Source organism: Lissotriton vulgaris, chromosome 7, assembly GCF_964263255.1.
Source record: "Lissotriton vulgaris chromosome 7, aLisVul1.2, whole genome shotgun sequence".
Taxonomy (NCBI): domain Eukaryota; kingdom Metazoa; phylum Chordata; class Amphibia; order Caudata; family Salamandridae; genus Lissotriton; species Lissotriton vulgaris.
Genome location: NC_141695.1, coordinates 1,757,906,551 through 1,757,922,353, shown reverse-complemented (window position 1 = coordinate 1,757,922,353; position 15,803 = coordinate 1,757,906,551). Strand labels below are relative to the sequence as shown.

General features: G+C 49.7%; 1 protein-coding gene across 2 annotated transcripts in view; it reads right to left on the bottom strand.

Annotated features, from left to right (window-relative positions):
• LOC147706598 (cell adhesion molecule CEACAM6-like) overlaps positions 1 to 15,803 on the bottom strand; it is a 452,704-nt gene that overhangs the window by 337,470 nt on the left and 99,431 nt on the right. For both annotated transcript variants that reach the window (XM_086929104.1, XM_086929103.1), the window contains exon 2: positions 244 to 380. In XM_086929104.1, the coding sequence (XP_086785230.1) occupies positions 244 to 304 (61 nt within the window). In that variant the 5' untranslated portion in view covers positions 305 to 380. The remainder of the gene's footprint in view (positions 1 to 243; positions 381 to 15,803) is intronic.

Here is a 15,803-nt window from a genome sequence, read left to right as displayed (position 1 = left end):
CTACAAGGATCTGAATATTTGAACTGCATGCCACATTGCTATTGAGGGTAAGCATTCAACTTCCTAAGTCATTTTATACAGTATTCAAGGTGCAAATTCATGTTTATGAGCATTGGTAGGTACAATGACGAGGCAGGGCCATATGAAAGATGAAAAATAATGAGAAAACATTGTTATAGTTAAGGTAAAATACTTCATGCAAACCGACCCATTTTTTCATTCCCTCCTACATTTCTCTCTTACTTGTTAGGATAAGTTCTTGCAGCCTTTGATTCCTACCAAGTGCACCTCTGCTTGGTAACATAGTTGTCTGGCTTTCCTTCCTTGTGAGATCCTCTGGTACTAAAGTGAGAATGCAGAGTTGAAATCTGTACCCCTTCCTGTGTGAAGAAGAGAGAAATAGATGGAAAATCATTTTCACATTTGACTGAAGAGCTAACTCTTTCCTGGCAAAAATTACTGAGGTGGATTAGAATGGAAGAAATATTTGTAAAAGACAATCAAATTCAAATTTGTGCTGTCTAAGGAGGCAGGGAACTGTCTTGTATGGTCACGGGGGACTCAGGTCCCTATTTAAGTTTGGGGTACCGATACCATGTTCATGCACGAACGTACAAACATATATACGAGTTCACAGCATCAACAAATGCAACTATGATATAGTATTTTACTTTCATGTTGAATGCACTCCACTGCTAATTAACTACAGTTACAAAGTAATCCTGTGCTCTGGGCACCCCCCAACATTTTGCTGACTGATGCTGGTGGTAACTGATTTTGACTGACCCTGGGCTCTGCCTAACCAGACCCAGGGCCAGTGCTAAGCTGAAAGGAACACATTTGAATACTGTTAAAACATCTAACATACACTAGGGTACACTACGGTATGGTGGGGTAGCCTGTAATTGGCATGACCTTCCCCATCAGCCCCTAGTATATAACAGGGCAGGGTATTGAAACTACCTAGAAGTCCCCAGTACCCAGAGGCATGGCAGTTTAGAGGCCAGCAGCTTTTTCTGCATGCTGCTGAAGCCTGAGGTCAGTTTAAAAATAGCCTTCGGTGCCAGGACTGCTTTTAAAAAGTAAATTGTGCCCAAACTTGACTTTGGTGGTAGGGGAATTACAAATGGCCAACCTACACTGTGTTGGCATATTAGGAACCCCCAGGGTCTCCCCTAGGTATCCCAGGGGTGGTGGGTCAGATATGTATAAGGTACGCCCTTGTAAAATGAGTTTTTATATGCCTGGGGTAAGTGAAATTTCACATTTCACTCCCCACATTGTGTTAAAGTGCTGCTCAAATTCGACGTTGATGCTAGGATCACTGGGTAAGGAAGATCTGCAATATTTCTGCAGATTCAGAACCCCTAAAGTTTTCCCTAGTTGCACAGGGGGTGGGGATCCTGTAGAAATTAGGGAAATACTTATAAATATGGGCCCGATTTACTGAACTAACGATAAAACCATGATGCACTATGGACAATGCCATTCCAAGCTGGGCGTCCAGATGAGAAACAGTGGCCACTTGATATAGCCCACTGCAGACGAAATGAACTGCAAGAGGCTTGGCAGCACTGTCTTGGGAGCTGTAGGGCAGTTTAACATAAAAAACAAAACTGAATATGGAAGAGAGAAATAAATGAAAAGGGATCTATTAAAAAAACCTGAAAATTAAAGGATTGGCCTGCCAAACTTCGTACTGAGCACACTCATTTTCAGATGGATGTGCATGTGGTCAGGCAAAATGCCAACTATCCCATGGCAACAGAGCACACAGCTGAAATATTCTAACCCGTTGCCCCATGCCATTTGCTCCCACAGGCAGAAGAAGAAAGTGAACCACATTTTAATAGAAGAACAGCAGAAATGGTCTGCTCAGAGGGTCATCTTGGTGTGTGTATGTATTTTTCAGGTATTTGCTTCAACGAGCCTGACAGACAACTAAACCAGTCAGTCCCTCCTAACATTACCACAGTGAACATTTTCTATCATAAGGTTTATCAAACTGAATATCCAAAACCCTTGGCTACTAAAGTTACCTGTGAGCTTCCATGCAACACAATACCAGTCTACAGGCATTAACAGTAACACAGTAAATTCACAAACCGCCTTTAAAGGCCTAATGGTTCTAATTTTTTTATTTTAATAACAAATTAATCCTACTGTCTTTGCTGTAGGTGTTCATAATAAAAAGAGAAAACCTGTACCACCTTGCATAACTTTTCCAAAATAAACCAATCAGGCCCATAGCCTTTAATAAGAACCAAATTAGATCTGATTGTGAGAAAGCACCCTCTTTCTTGCATGGCATGCCCCCACTTTATGCTGAATTGCTGATGTGCTTTAACTGAGTGTGCCCTAGTATTCTGCCAATCAGGTACCTAGGGCCTGTGTTCCTTCCCTAAAATTGCATTGAAGCCTAAACCCAATTGGCATCTCTGGCCACATGTCAGCCCCAGGTAAATGGTACCATAGGTCCAAAGGGGACTGTGACCATAGAAGGCCCCTAAGGGCTGCAGCACCGATTGTGCCACCCTTAGGGGCCAGTTCCATTCCTGCGCCCTGTAAGTGCAGTGATGCCATTAAGAGTATATGGTGCTGGGAGTTTGTCATTACGAACTCCACAGCACTATGATGGCCACACTGAAGACTGAGAAGTTTGGTATCAAACTCTCTGCACATTAAACCTGCACTGATGCCAGTGTGGGATTTAATGGAAAATGCACGACAGAGGGCATCTTAGAGATGCCCCCTGAAACTCGACCAACTACCGGTGACCTGCCTGAGTGGCTGCGCAGGATGCCACCACCAGACATGTTTCTGGACCCCTGGGTCGAGAGCCTGCTGCTCTCGGGGGCCTGAAACAATGGACATCTTGGGAAGATGTGCCAAGCCTTCTCCCCCAGGGTGGGCAGGGTTCACGAAATAGAAGCTTCAAAGGCATGCCGCCTTTGTGAGCCTCTCCAGACCACTTGCTGCTTTCAGCAACTGGTCCCCACTGGTTCTACCCCCCACTTTGGGTGGGAGAACTGGTGTGAAAATCAAGTGAGGAAGAGGTGTGGGGCAACCTCTGCCAACTCCACCCCTCAGGTGGGGGAGGCAAGGTGAAGCAACACCTTGAGTCCCTGCCACCTTGAGGATGGGGGGACCCAGCCAACCAGGGGCAGGCTCCTGCCCCCTCCCACTGGAGAGTGGCAGAATAGGGGGTGTACCCACCCCAGGGAAGGGACCCATTGGTCCCTGCCCTTTACCTACTTGTAATGCCCCAAAATTTAGTATTTAGGTGCACCCTGAACCGACCTTCCTCAGATCCAGCAGCCACAAGAAAAGAAGAGAAGAAGAAGGACAAAAAGCTGTGCAGAACTAACTGACTTGGCCCCAGTCCTACAGGCCTGTCTCCCCTCGAACCTGCTCCTGCTAAACCCCGGTGTGTCAAGCAGCCAGCAACCTCCAAAACCCCAGAGGACCTGCCTGCATTCACTTTCCAAGTTGTTTCTCCCGTGAACATCGGACTGTTTGTACTGCAGCTTCTGGTGCCAGCCAGGAACCGCAAATTAAGCCCACTCTGCACATGCTGAATCCCTCCCAAGCTCAAGTGGAAAAATACCACAAGGAGGTCCCCCCAGTGATCCTGACCCGAGATCCTGACCCCTGACCTGCCTCAAGCCTGCAGCCTCAATCCAGAGGACCCCCACTACCGCTACCAGAGCAGGTAAGTAAATCTGACGTCCCAAGGCACCCCTGCACCCGACGCCCCACGGCCTTGTGTGCTCAACCCATCAGTGCCTAATCAACCCTCTACATCCCTACTTACCCCTTGATGTGGTGGTCGCTCCTGGAAGATCCTCATCCCAGAGCCTGCAGTGTTTCTTTGTCCCGGAGAATCTCTATTGAAATCAACAAGGCAACCGACCACAAAACAGCACCCAGCAGCACTAGTGCCGCTGAGGGTGCCCCTTTTGTGCTAACTTGGTCCCCAACTTGCCCTGAGCTTAACCCTAGGAGCTTTGCTCCCACACCCCCGTGGCCTGATTGCCAGCAGCCACCAACCGGAGCCCCCCCCTATCGTCCATAGGATAACATTGGGTATCGACACTCTGCATCCGGCCGCCCGAGTGCTGCTGAGGGTGCAACAACAATGCATCACTGACCCTGGGAGATCCCTGAGTCTAGCCCCAGGACCCTAACTCGAAAGACCGATTACCTACCTAGAAACCGATAACCTCTTTTTACTCATAGAATATCATTGACACTTTTTCTCCCCAAAAAATATTCTAAATCTCGACTTTTGAAACTGAGAATATTCCTTAAAAATCACCCGATTAACCAAAACGCATTTTCTCAACTGTTTTCAGGAAATGTCCCAGTGCTGAGTAAGTAAAGTAACGATAAAGTAACTTACCTGCGAATTGAAATTTCCTTCCATAGGATAACATTGGTGATTCTATGTGAAAAAGTTTCTGTGTCAACTTTTGAAATACAATAATATTCTTGAAAAATCGTACCTCTAACTAAAACGCATTTACTAAACTGTTTTCAGGAAATGTCCCAGTGCAGAATCTAGGATCAAGCACTGAGTTGGTAAAAGTAATCTGAAAAGTAATTAACTGCATTTTACTTAAAATGCCCATTTATTTGAATGTAATATACCTGCTAAGTGTTTCAAACTGTTTACTTAAACTGTATCTAAAATCAGTACAAGTTATACTGCAATTTTTAACTGTGTTCACACAAGTAATATAGTACTGCAAAGTATTTTTATGCTTACCTGTGCCAGGCTTGCTTGGTTCTAGAAATAAACAGTATATTTGTTTACACAGAAACAATTTTATATTATAGAGCCAATTTCTTACATTGGTGGATCCGCTGTGGGATACAAACATTTGTTGGAATACTTGGTTACCATCTGATAACACGGCAGAACTCTTAAATTTCCTTTAGAATTCAGATTTTTTTAAATTGGCATTTTTTATCCAAACTACTAAAAGTCTTATTAGGGCCTTGCTTAAGTCCCCTTAGAATGTTAGAAAATGAAAGTCACTATAGTCAAGGGAAGAGGGGTTAGAACTTTTTGTTAGAATGTCTCAAAAGAACCCAGCTATTAGTGAAGATAATCATGATAAAATACATGACATGGTTGAGCAGCTCGACCTCACCCCTTACCTTCACCTGACTTTTCAGGAGTTAAGGTCCTTATGTAAAATTAAAAACATAGCCATGGGCCAGCATCCAACCAAAGACTCCAGGAGCTGTTGGCTGAGTATGCTAAGGCCCGCCCTTCTGAGAATGGTGATTACCAACCAGAAGGGGAAGAAGGTGAGGAGCATGGAGGTAGGTACCAACCTCCATCACTTCCTAGGGAAGAAAGGGTCCCTGTAAACTTGATTCCAAGATTTAACATCTGGGACCTAGAGGCCACACAGGTGGCTCAGGTTCCAGTGAGGGCATTGAGGACAGCCTCAATGAGGAGGACAGCCTGTTAGCCAGGCTGGCCAAAAGACTGTATCTAGAGTCCAGACTCCTGGCTCTGGAAAAAGAAAGAAAGGAGATGGGTTTAGCCCCCATCAATGGTGGCAGCAATACAAATAACAAGGATAAAGAGCAATCCTATGATCCTAAAATCCCCAAAGGGATTGTCCCTAAATTTGAGGAGGGTGAAGACGTCACCAAATTGTTCACAGCCTTTGAGAGGGCTTTTGACATGAAAAAGGAGAAAAAAACCTCTCCAGGGGGGTCTCTGGTAACTGCAGAGACAGGCCTATGACCCTCTCTGGGCCAGATGCAGGGTCTCATGAAGAAGACTCTGATTGAGGGATTTGGACTCAACACTAAGGAGCACAGAATTAGATTCAGGGGGTTCACAAAACCCAAAACCAGTCCTGGATTGATTTTGTAGACTACTCAGTAAAGACACTGGATGGTTGGTGAACTGGACACAATATGCATGATTTTACTGGACTTTACAATTTGTTTATGAAGGAACACATTTTGAGTAATTGCACGAATGAAAAGTTACATCAGCATTTGGTAGACCTAGGTCTAATTTCTCCCCAAGAATGAGAATTTGCCTAGCCTTGGTGCTGGTAAGTTCCAATTCTATTAAGGACTCGGAGGCGAGGATTATGCCTTACTTTCTTCACTTTATTTCTCACAGCAGCAAGAAAAAACATGTATAAAACTACTTTTCCCATGAACATCAGGGAAAACAGGAAACAAAACAGTAAGTCCTTTCTCAGTCTCTGTGCACCGGCAGCAACCATCATGCCTTGCAACCCCTCCTTCTTCCTCTTTCTTCGCGCGAAGCATTCTGTCCGTCAACTTCACGCATCTTGTTTCGATCCATCAGACCCTGGAAGAAATAAGGGAGTCAGGACTCTATTTCCGAACAAACGGTACATAAGCATCTCAGAGAGGAACAGTACCAGAAGTCAATCACATGAGAAGCACGTAAAGAGATTACTTACGGTCCATACGGGGAGGGTTCACTTCCAGGAAGTTCCAGGGAGGGATAATCCTCGCCTCCGAGTCCTTAATAGAATTGGAACTTACCAGCACCAAGGCTAGGCAAATTCTCATTCTATGGCAGGACCGGAGGCTTCGGATTATGCCAGTTCAAAGCTTATCGACCACAAGCCGAGCCACTTCTATCACTGGCTTAAAATAAAACCTCTTGAAGGTGGAGTCCGAGGACCAGTCCGCGTCCCTCATCAGGTCCTCCAACCGAGCTCACAGCGCAAAAGCTTTCGAGGCCATGGCCCCCCTAGCCGAATGAGCACCAAACTGCTTAGTGTCAATCCCCGCCTCCTGCATCACCCAACGCACCCATCTGGCGATGGTCGGGGAAGAAACAGCCTTGTACGGTTTCCGTAGGGCAATCAGTAATTGTCGCTCACCCGGAGGGCGAGTGTCCTCAGTCATATCCTCATATGCACGGAGGCACTGCACAACGCACAGTTTCGGGGAATCCGGGAAGGCCGGATATGAAATAACCCTCGTAAGGGTTTTGGTCCTCCTGCTGACCGTAAAGGACACCCCGTCAGGGGAGAAAGTCCGCGCCGAAAGATCAAGCGCCCGCACATCAGAGACTCTCCTGCAAGAAACCAGGCACAAAAGCATAGCCAACTTGGCGGAAAGCTCCTTGCGGGACAAAAACCTATTCGGTTGCCAGGAGAGAAACAGATTTAAAACCCTGTTGACGTCCCAGAGGGCTGAGTACCTCGGTTCCGGGGACAACGAGAGGCGAACTCCTCTCAACAACCTACAAACTAGCGGGTGCTCCCCAATCGGGGAACCCTGAACCAGGTCATGACCTGCCGAAATGGCCGAGCGGAAGGTATTGAGAGACCTATAGGCCAAGCCAACATCAACCAGGTCGGCAAGGAAATTCAGGACATAGACAACGTCCGCCCCCACGGGATCGAGATCCCGTCGCACACACCAGCGACGCCACCTGTGCCAGGCAGATCGGTATCTCTTGGTGGTGCTGTCCGCCCGTGCCTTTGAGAGCAGATTCTCTGCCTTTCCCGAAAGGCCTGGGAGAGACCAGCGACGCCGGAGATCCGCCATGCCATCAGCCTCAGAGAACCCTCCAGAACCAACCTGTGGGGATTCCCGTCCGGGTTCAGGAGAATGCGAGGAGAGTAGGGGAGTAGGATTGGAGAATCCCAAGAAAGTTCCAGAAGAACTGGAAACCAGACTTGAGACCTCCAGCAAGGCGTGATCATCACCGCCTGCGCTGACTGACGGCGCAACAACGCCGACACCCTTGTGATCATGGAGAACGGGGGAAACGCATAACCCTGTTCGCCCGACCAGTCCTGGAGGAACGCATCCGTCGCCTCCGCCGACGGGTCCGGGCGCCAGCTGAAGTATCTCGGCAGTTGATGGTCCAGCCGCGAGGCGAACAGGTCCACCGAGAACGGGCCCCACCGGGCCATCAGTAGGGAAAAGACTTCCGGATCCAACTTCCAAACGCTGGCATCCAGGAGATGGCGTGAGTGCCAATCTGCCACCTCGTTCTGGTGGCCGGGCAAATATTCCACCGTGACCGAGACCTGGTGATCTAGGCAGAAGTTCCAGAAGTCCCTCGCTAGATCCGCTAGCATCTTGGATCTGGTGCCGCCCAGATGGTTGATATACCGGACTGCAGACACGTTGTCCATCCGCAGAAGAACACACGACTGCACCCGCTCCCTGGTCCAGCATTGGACCGCAAAGGAGCCCGCCAGCAATTCTAAGCAGTTGATGTGCAAAGACTGTTCGTGGGGGGACCAAGCACCGCCGGTAGAAAATTCTCCGCAGCGGGCCCCCCAACCTGCTCGACTGGCGTCCGACTCTATCACCACGTCGGGAGCTGACCCAAAAATGGCACGACCATTCCAGGCCTCCATGTGCGTCAGCCACCAGTCCATCTCGCCCCTCACCTCCGCAGACAACGGGATGAGCTGCGAGTACGTGAGGCCTTGTCTGAGGTGATGCGCCTTCAGCCGTTGCATCGCCCGGTAATGGAGTGGCCCCGGAAAGATGGCCTGAATCGAAGACGACAACAGGCCCACAATCCGTGCCAGGTGCCTCAACGAGACCATCGATTTCGCCAGCGTATGGCGCAACTCGTGGCGAATCTTGCACATTTTTCGTGCGGGAAGACTCAAGGTAGCCGAAACTGAGTCTATGCTGAAACCGAGGAAGGTAGCACACTGAGCCGGGACCAGGAGGGATTTCTTCTCGTTGACTACAAACCCCAGACCCTGCAACAGGTCCACTGCGAACTGCAATTGGGCTCTCAAGCGCCTCGGGCATTGGTCCATGAAAAGCATATCGTCTAGATACACTATCATCCTGACACCACGAGCCCGTAAGGCCTCTACCGCGGGGTGGAGTACCTTTGTGAAACACCACGGCGCGGAAGAGAGCCCGAAGGGCAGCGTGGTGAACTCGTACACCTGACCGTCCCATTTGAACTGAAGGAAACGGCGGTGAGGAGGGAAGATTGGGACCGCCAGGTAGGCGTCCTTCAAATCGAGGCGGACCATCCAATCCGCCGGCCGCAGAACATCCCTCAGGAGATGGATCCCCTCCATCTTGAAATGGCGGTAAACCAGCCACTCGTTGAATTCCTTGAGATTGATAACCGGACGGCGGCCTCCATCTACCTTGTCCACTAAGAACAGATTGCTGAGGAAGCCGGCCGGGTGCTCGCATGCGCGGCAAATCGCCCCTTTGTGAAGGAGGGCGGCAACCTTGTCTCGCACCAAAGCTGCATCGCGCTGTGAAAAGGTAATGGGGCGCGGACGCTGGGGCTGCACCGGATGGCCATGGAATTCCAGTTGAAACCCCTGAACCGTCTGAAGTACCCAGGCGTCCTTGGTAAGGGAAAGCCAAGCAGGGAAGAACTGTGCCAGTCTGCCTCCCACCCGCAAAGTCGCAGAGGGTAGAACACTCACCTCGTCCACCCTGCTGTTGTCCGCGATAGACGCCACGTCCCTTGAACTTCTGACCCCGGGTGGGGTAAAAGTTGTTGAACTTCGACCCATGGTCTTGTCCATGTCCACGTCCGGAGCCTTGGCCTCTGTCAGAGGGAGCGCCCCGGCCGAACGAGCGGCCCCTGCCTCGTCCGGCCCCTTCGAAAACCCGAGGGGCAAACACTTTCTTGATGTTGGACTGGGCCCGGTCCAACGACGTAAACGTCGCAACGAACTTGCCCAAATCTTTAATGAAAGGATCCCCAAATAAACCGCCCTGCACCACGGCGCCCGCCTCCGAAGAAGCAAGGTCGCCAAGTTTGGGGTCGATCTTAATTAGCAGGGACCTCCTCCTCTCAGTAGAGAGTGCGCAGTTAGCGTTACCGACAAACACTATGGCCCGCTGCGCCCAATTGGAGAGTACCTCCGGGGAGATGGGGTCCCCCGAGACCTTAGCTTCCTCCGCCATGTCGAGGATTTTAGTCAAGGGGCCCACTGCATCCAGCAGTTTGTCTTGGCACGTACGCCATGATCGGTCGATGCCCTTTCGGGGGTCTTTTACAAACTTTGCCAGGAAGGTGGCCATCTTGGGATCTATATCAGGTGTCATGGCCACCTTTCCCTCCAAGGAGGGTCTGGGACACTCCGCCCGAAGACGGCTGCGAGCGTCCTTGTCCACCGGCTTACGGAGGCGGTTTGCCACATACGCCGCCACCTTGTCACCCGGCACCCAGTCAGAGGAGCGCGGGTGAACGATGTCGTCCGGATCCAACATGTCTGAGGGGGTCGCGGACGTAGAGGGCTGCTGGGACGGCAACCAAGACCTTGAAGAGCAGGCCTCCTCCTCATCCGAATCCGGAGAGTCGTCGTCTTGCCTAGGTTCTGGGGACATGGTGCGAGGAGTCGCTGCCACGGCGACCGCCGGCTGGTCTGGGACGGGTACCTGGTCCTCAAGCACCTTGAAGGCGTGCCGGACCTTGTCGAAGGCGACCGGATCAATCCCCTCAACGCAAGCCTTTTTAGGCGGGGGGGAAGGGGCGACGGGGAAGGATCCGAGCCTGGGGCCGGCGCCGGAATGAGGGCCGCAATCTTCGCGTACGCCTCGTCCAGACGCGCCGTTAGGCGTTGTTCTAACGGTTCGATCGCTTGATCCACCGCCTTGTAAATGGAGTCGTCCACCGCCTGGTAGAAATTCTCATCCCAGGTGGCGTAAGAGAGAGGGTCTTCCTCGTGGTACTGGCCTGACTCCCCCTGCATAATGAGGTAAATTGGGCTCCACAGGCGAGAGGTACGGCACAGCCAACAGCGAGACCCCGAGGGGCACAATACGGATCTGGGTAACCCAGAGGATGTGGCGGCCCAGAGGCACAAATTACGGGACAAGCCCAGGGAACGCACAGCCCTTTGCTTCCTAGGGCGCTACCCAGCAAGCGTTCCCAAGCGCTGCGCACCAGCGCCCGTTACGACCCGGGGAGGGTGTTCAAGCTAACAATACAACCCACTCAGGGCGTCAGAATGAAGGGAAACCTAATTTCGACCCCGGAGGGTGTCAACACTGGGTAGCCAGGAACAGCGCCCAAGCTGCGAAGAACGCGAGGTAAAGCGCGCCTAACGCAGAGAAGGCACTGCCCCCTAGCGGCGCTCCTAGCGCACCGCACTCTACTGGGGCTGCCAATCCCGTAAGGAGCGCAGGAGCGTCCCGCGATGCCAAAAGGGGACCTGTAGGGGTCGCAAAACCAGCGCCAACAACAAACAACGCTTCACCCACAGGAACCCACAACAACCCAGGAGAAGAGAGAAAAAGCCACTTAACTTGCTGCTGAGCAGCGAAGAAAGAGGAAGAAGGAGGGGTTGCAAGGCATGATGGTTGCTGCCGGTGCACAGAGACTGAGAAAGGACTTACTGTTTTGTTTCCTGTTTTCCCTGATGTTCATGGGAAAAGTAGTTTTATACATGTTTTTTCTTGCTGCTGTGAGAAATAAAGTGAAGAAAGTAAGGCATAATCCGAAGCCTCCGGTCCTGCCATAGAATTGGGAAAGAAGGCAGACCAGTGGGTCAAGACTAGGGTGACAAGGACAACCACGGGGGGACCAAAAGAAGGTGGTTACAAAACCTCCATAGAGGAAAGGTGGTGAGAATCCCCAAGATAAAAAGTCTGAGTCTTCCAAAGGGCCCCAAAACCTGCACAGGGGGGGAGGGGGTCCCAAACTACTCCCTATACTCCACAGCCCAATAGGGGGAAGAACTTTGATCCATTAAAGGCCTGGTGAAGCAACTCTAAGAAGTTGGGACACTTACCTGTAACAATAAGGCTCCTAGTTCAACAAGTACAGCTACTTCTGGGGTAGCAAGTCTACAGATGGGATCAACAGTGTGTCCAGAGCAAATCAGGTTGCACACTGTTTTAGAAGTTGAGTTTGCCACTGTAGCTGTGTAGCCACCCAACTTAAAGAAATACTTACAGTATACTTTGATCAATGGAACCAGGATAGAGGCTCTGAGGGATACAGGTGCCAGTGTCACTATGGTCAGAGACACACTGGTTTCCCCTGAGCAATATTTGATTGGGCGTACTTACCCAGTCACCAGTGCTGACAGTGTTACCACTAATCATGCAATGGCTATGGTGACATTATACTGGGGGGGTTTACTGGCCTGAAACAGGTAGTGGTCTCTCCAAAGTATCAGATGCATGTCTGCTTGGCAATGACCTCGGCCTGGGCTGAGGTTGAACTAAAAACCCATGCAGCAATGCTGGATATCCCTGAATTGGCGTGTGTAAAAACAAGAGCACAGATCAAGAGCAAGAAAAAAAGTGTTGGAGCCTGAAAGTATAGCCCAAACTACCAAGAGAAAAGGTAAGAAGGCTGGGGAACCAGCTTCTGTAAATCAAACAGATCAGCACCCCTCCCCTTAGGGAGAGGACTTGGACACCCCAGAGGGAACTGAGCTTATGGAGCTTGACCCTTACCAGGTTGAACTCTTGGGCCTAAGGGGACCCTCTAGGGAAGGGGTGTGCCAGGGTCAGCAGGACTGTCCCACTCTTGAAAGCCTGAGGCAGCAAGCTGTGTCAGAAGCAAAGGGAGATGTCGGTGGTACCCACAGAGTTTATTGGGAAGAGGGATTACTCTACACTGAGGCAAGATACCCCAATCCTGGAGCCAACAGGAGAGTGGTAGTGCCACAGAAGTACAGGGAGTTCCTGCTAACTTTAGCTCGTGACATCCCCCTAGCTGGACATCTGGACCAAACCAAGACTTGGGAAAGGCTGGTTAGCGACTTATACTGGCCCCAGATGCACCAAAAGGTGAAGGAGTTTGTGAGCTCCTGTGTCACCTGTCAAGCCAGTGGCAAGACAGGTGGCCACCCAAAGACACCCCTGATACCACTACCTGTGGTGGGGGTTCTCTTTGAAAGGGTAGGTGTGGACATAGTCGGTCCACATGAACCTCCTACAGCCTCAGGGAACAAATGTATTCTAGTGGTAGTGGATCATGCTACCTGAAGCAATTCCATTTAGGACTACTACAGCTCCGGCAGTACCCAAGGCCCTCATTGGTGTCTTCACCAGGGTAGGGTTTCCTAAGGAGGTGGTTTCAGACAGAGGTTCCAGCTTCATGTCTGTTTACCTAAAACAAATGTGGAAGGAGGGTGGAGTGCAGTGCAAGTTAACTACACCATATCATCCACAAACCAATGGCCTTGTTGAGAGATTCAACAAGACATTGAAAGGCATGATCATTAGACTCCCTGAAAAGCTCAAGAGGAGATGGGATGTCCTTTTGCCATGCCTGATTTATCCTACTTCTATCTGTTTCTGTTTCTGTTTCTTCCTTTATGGTCTATTTATGATGTGGGTTGTGGTCCTTTTTATTATGGGTTCGGCCGGCCTTGTCTAAAGAAGAATGTTTATCTTGGGTTTGTTTGATGATTAATTATGGACTGGACAAACTGAAAAATGTGTTTGTCTTCATGCTTCTTGCTTTGTAAAGTTGAGCAGTCTCCTGAGAACATACACCGTGTTGTACTTCTAGGACCTCTGTTACTGGCTGCAGCCAATAAATCTGATCTTTGACGCCACCAAAAAGTATCCCGTGTCTCTGTATTCTAAGACAGGTGAACCCGAAGACTTTGGGTGTGCGCCTAGCGCCGCTGGGTTTAAATCCCGGTTCTTCACAACCCAGACCCAAGTCAGGGCATTCCTTGGCTTGACTGGGAGGAAAACAACCTTAAAAATGCAACCATTACATCGCACTACACTTACAACGAAGTCATTAGATCACAACATCCTTTACAACGCATGTCACTACAACGCAGGCATTACAACACATACCATTAAAACGCATGACACTACATCGTATGTCACCACAACGCATTCATTACAACGCATACCATTACAGTGCATAGTACCCCTCCACTATCCAAAACATACCCTACTGTTGCACCCCCTAGAGTTAGAATAGTATTTTTAATCCCTACACTATCCAATATTTACCTTACTGTTGCACCCCCTGGAGTTAGAATAGTAATTTTTACCCCTACACTATCCAATACTTACCCTACTGTTGCACCCCCTGGAGTTAGAATAGTATTTTTTACCCCTACACTATCCAATACTTACCCTACTGTTGCACCCCCTGGAGTTAGAATAGTAATTTATACCCCTATACTATCCAATACTTACCTTAAAGGCAATGTAATGGTATGCGTTGTAATGGTAGGCATTGTAAAGGTATAATGCAATGTAATGAAAAGCGTTGTAAAGGTAGTTTCTAAAAATGCGATGTAATGCCATGCAATGTAATGGAATGCGTTGTAAAGGATGTTGCGATGTAAAAACTGCGTTGTAAAGGCATGCATTGTAAATGTATGCATTGTAATGTCATACATTTGACTGGGTACTACAGGAGGATTGTGAAGGGATATGGGTCCATTGTCACTCCCCTCACAGAACTCACCTCCAAGAAAATGCCCAAGAAGGTTAACTTAACAGTTAGTAGCCAAAAGGCTATTGACACCCTGAAAGAAGCAATGTGCTCAGCACCAATTCTTAAAGCTCCAGATTATGCCAAGCAGTTCATAGGGCAGATTGATGCCTCTGAGCTAGGGATAGGAGCGGTCCTATCCCAGACCAATGATGAAGGCCAAGACCAACCTGTTGCTTTTATAAGCAGAAGGCTTCTCCCCAGGGAGCAGCATTGGAGTGCCATTGAGAGGGAGGCCTTTGCTGTGGTTTGGTCCCTAAAGAAGTTGAGGCCATACTTGTTTGGTACTCACTTCCTGGTTCAAACTGACCACAGACCTCTCAGATGGCTAATGCAAATGAAAGGAGAAAATCCTAAACTGTTGAGGTGGTCCATCTCCCTACAGGGAATGGACTTTGAAGTGGAACACAGACCTGGGACTGCCCATGCCAATGCAGATGGACTTTCCAGGTTCTTCCACTTAGACAATGAAGACTCCGTAGGGAAAGGTTAGTCTAATCATCTTTTGTTTGGGGGGGTGTTAGATCTGGGGGTCTCTAGTTGGCAGAGGTAAGTTCCTTAGACCAAGTAGGGACCCTTGCTTCTAGTCAGGGTGAAGGAATACACACAGTAGATAACCTCCGCTCTCCTCTAGGTAGCTTGGCGCGAGCAGGCAGGCTTATCCCAAAGGCAATGTGTATAATATTTGCATTTAACACAACAATAATCCCCAATCCACCACAAACTGAGACCACACAGGTAAGTATATTTTATAAAAATATATATAACTTTATCTGGTTGCAGCAATGTAAATAAGGCAGTTGCACGATAATCACTTTGTTATAAAAATGATGCACTTAATCTTCAGGGTGGTATGTAGTTTCAGGAAGTTATCATCAAGTCAATGTCTCAAGTCTCAAGTCTCTGTTAATCAGTAGTAAGAAAATATGGCCACTGATTTATAATTAGAATGCTCTCAAAACGAGCAAATTGACTCTAGGACCGCTCTGGCGCTAGTGCCCTTCACCGCTCCTCTCAGGCTGTCTTACCCGCTCTGGACAGCGAGTTCCCGGTTTCTCCTGCGCTCTCAGCGCTTCCTGTCACCTTCCCCGTGCTCCTCGTTATGCCCCCACAACAGTCGGGGGTCTCTGGTGACGAGTTCGCCACACGCGAGGTAGGCAGCAGTCACGCGAGGGCCCAGGGGGTGGCAGGAGGACTTCCCCCGCAGCAGTGCCTCTTCTCGTCCAATCCGTGCGCGGCTCTCGGGACGAGCCCCTGATGACGCCGCACGCCTCTCCGGTCCTCGGCCAATAGGAGCGCGGCTCCTTCGTGTAGACCCTGGCGGTGGACCAATGGCAGTGCGTCCTTCTCGGGCGAG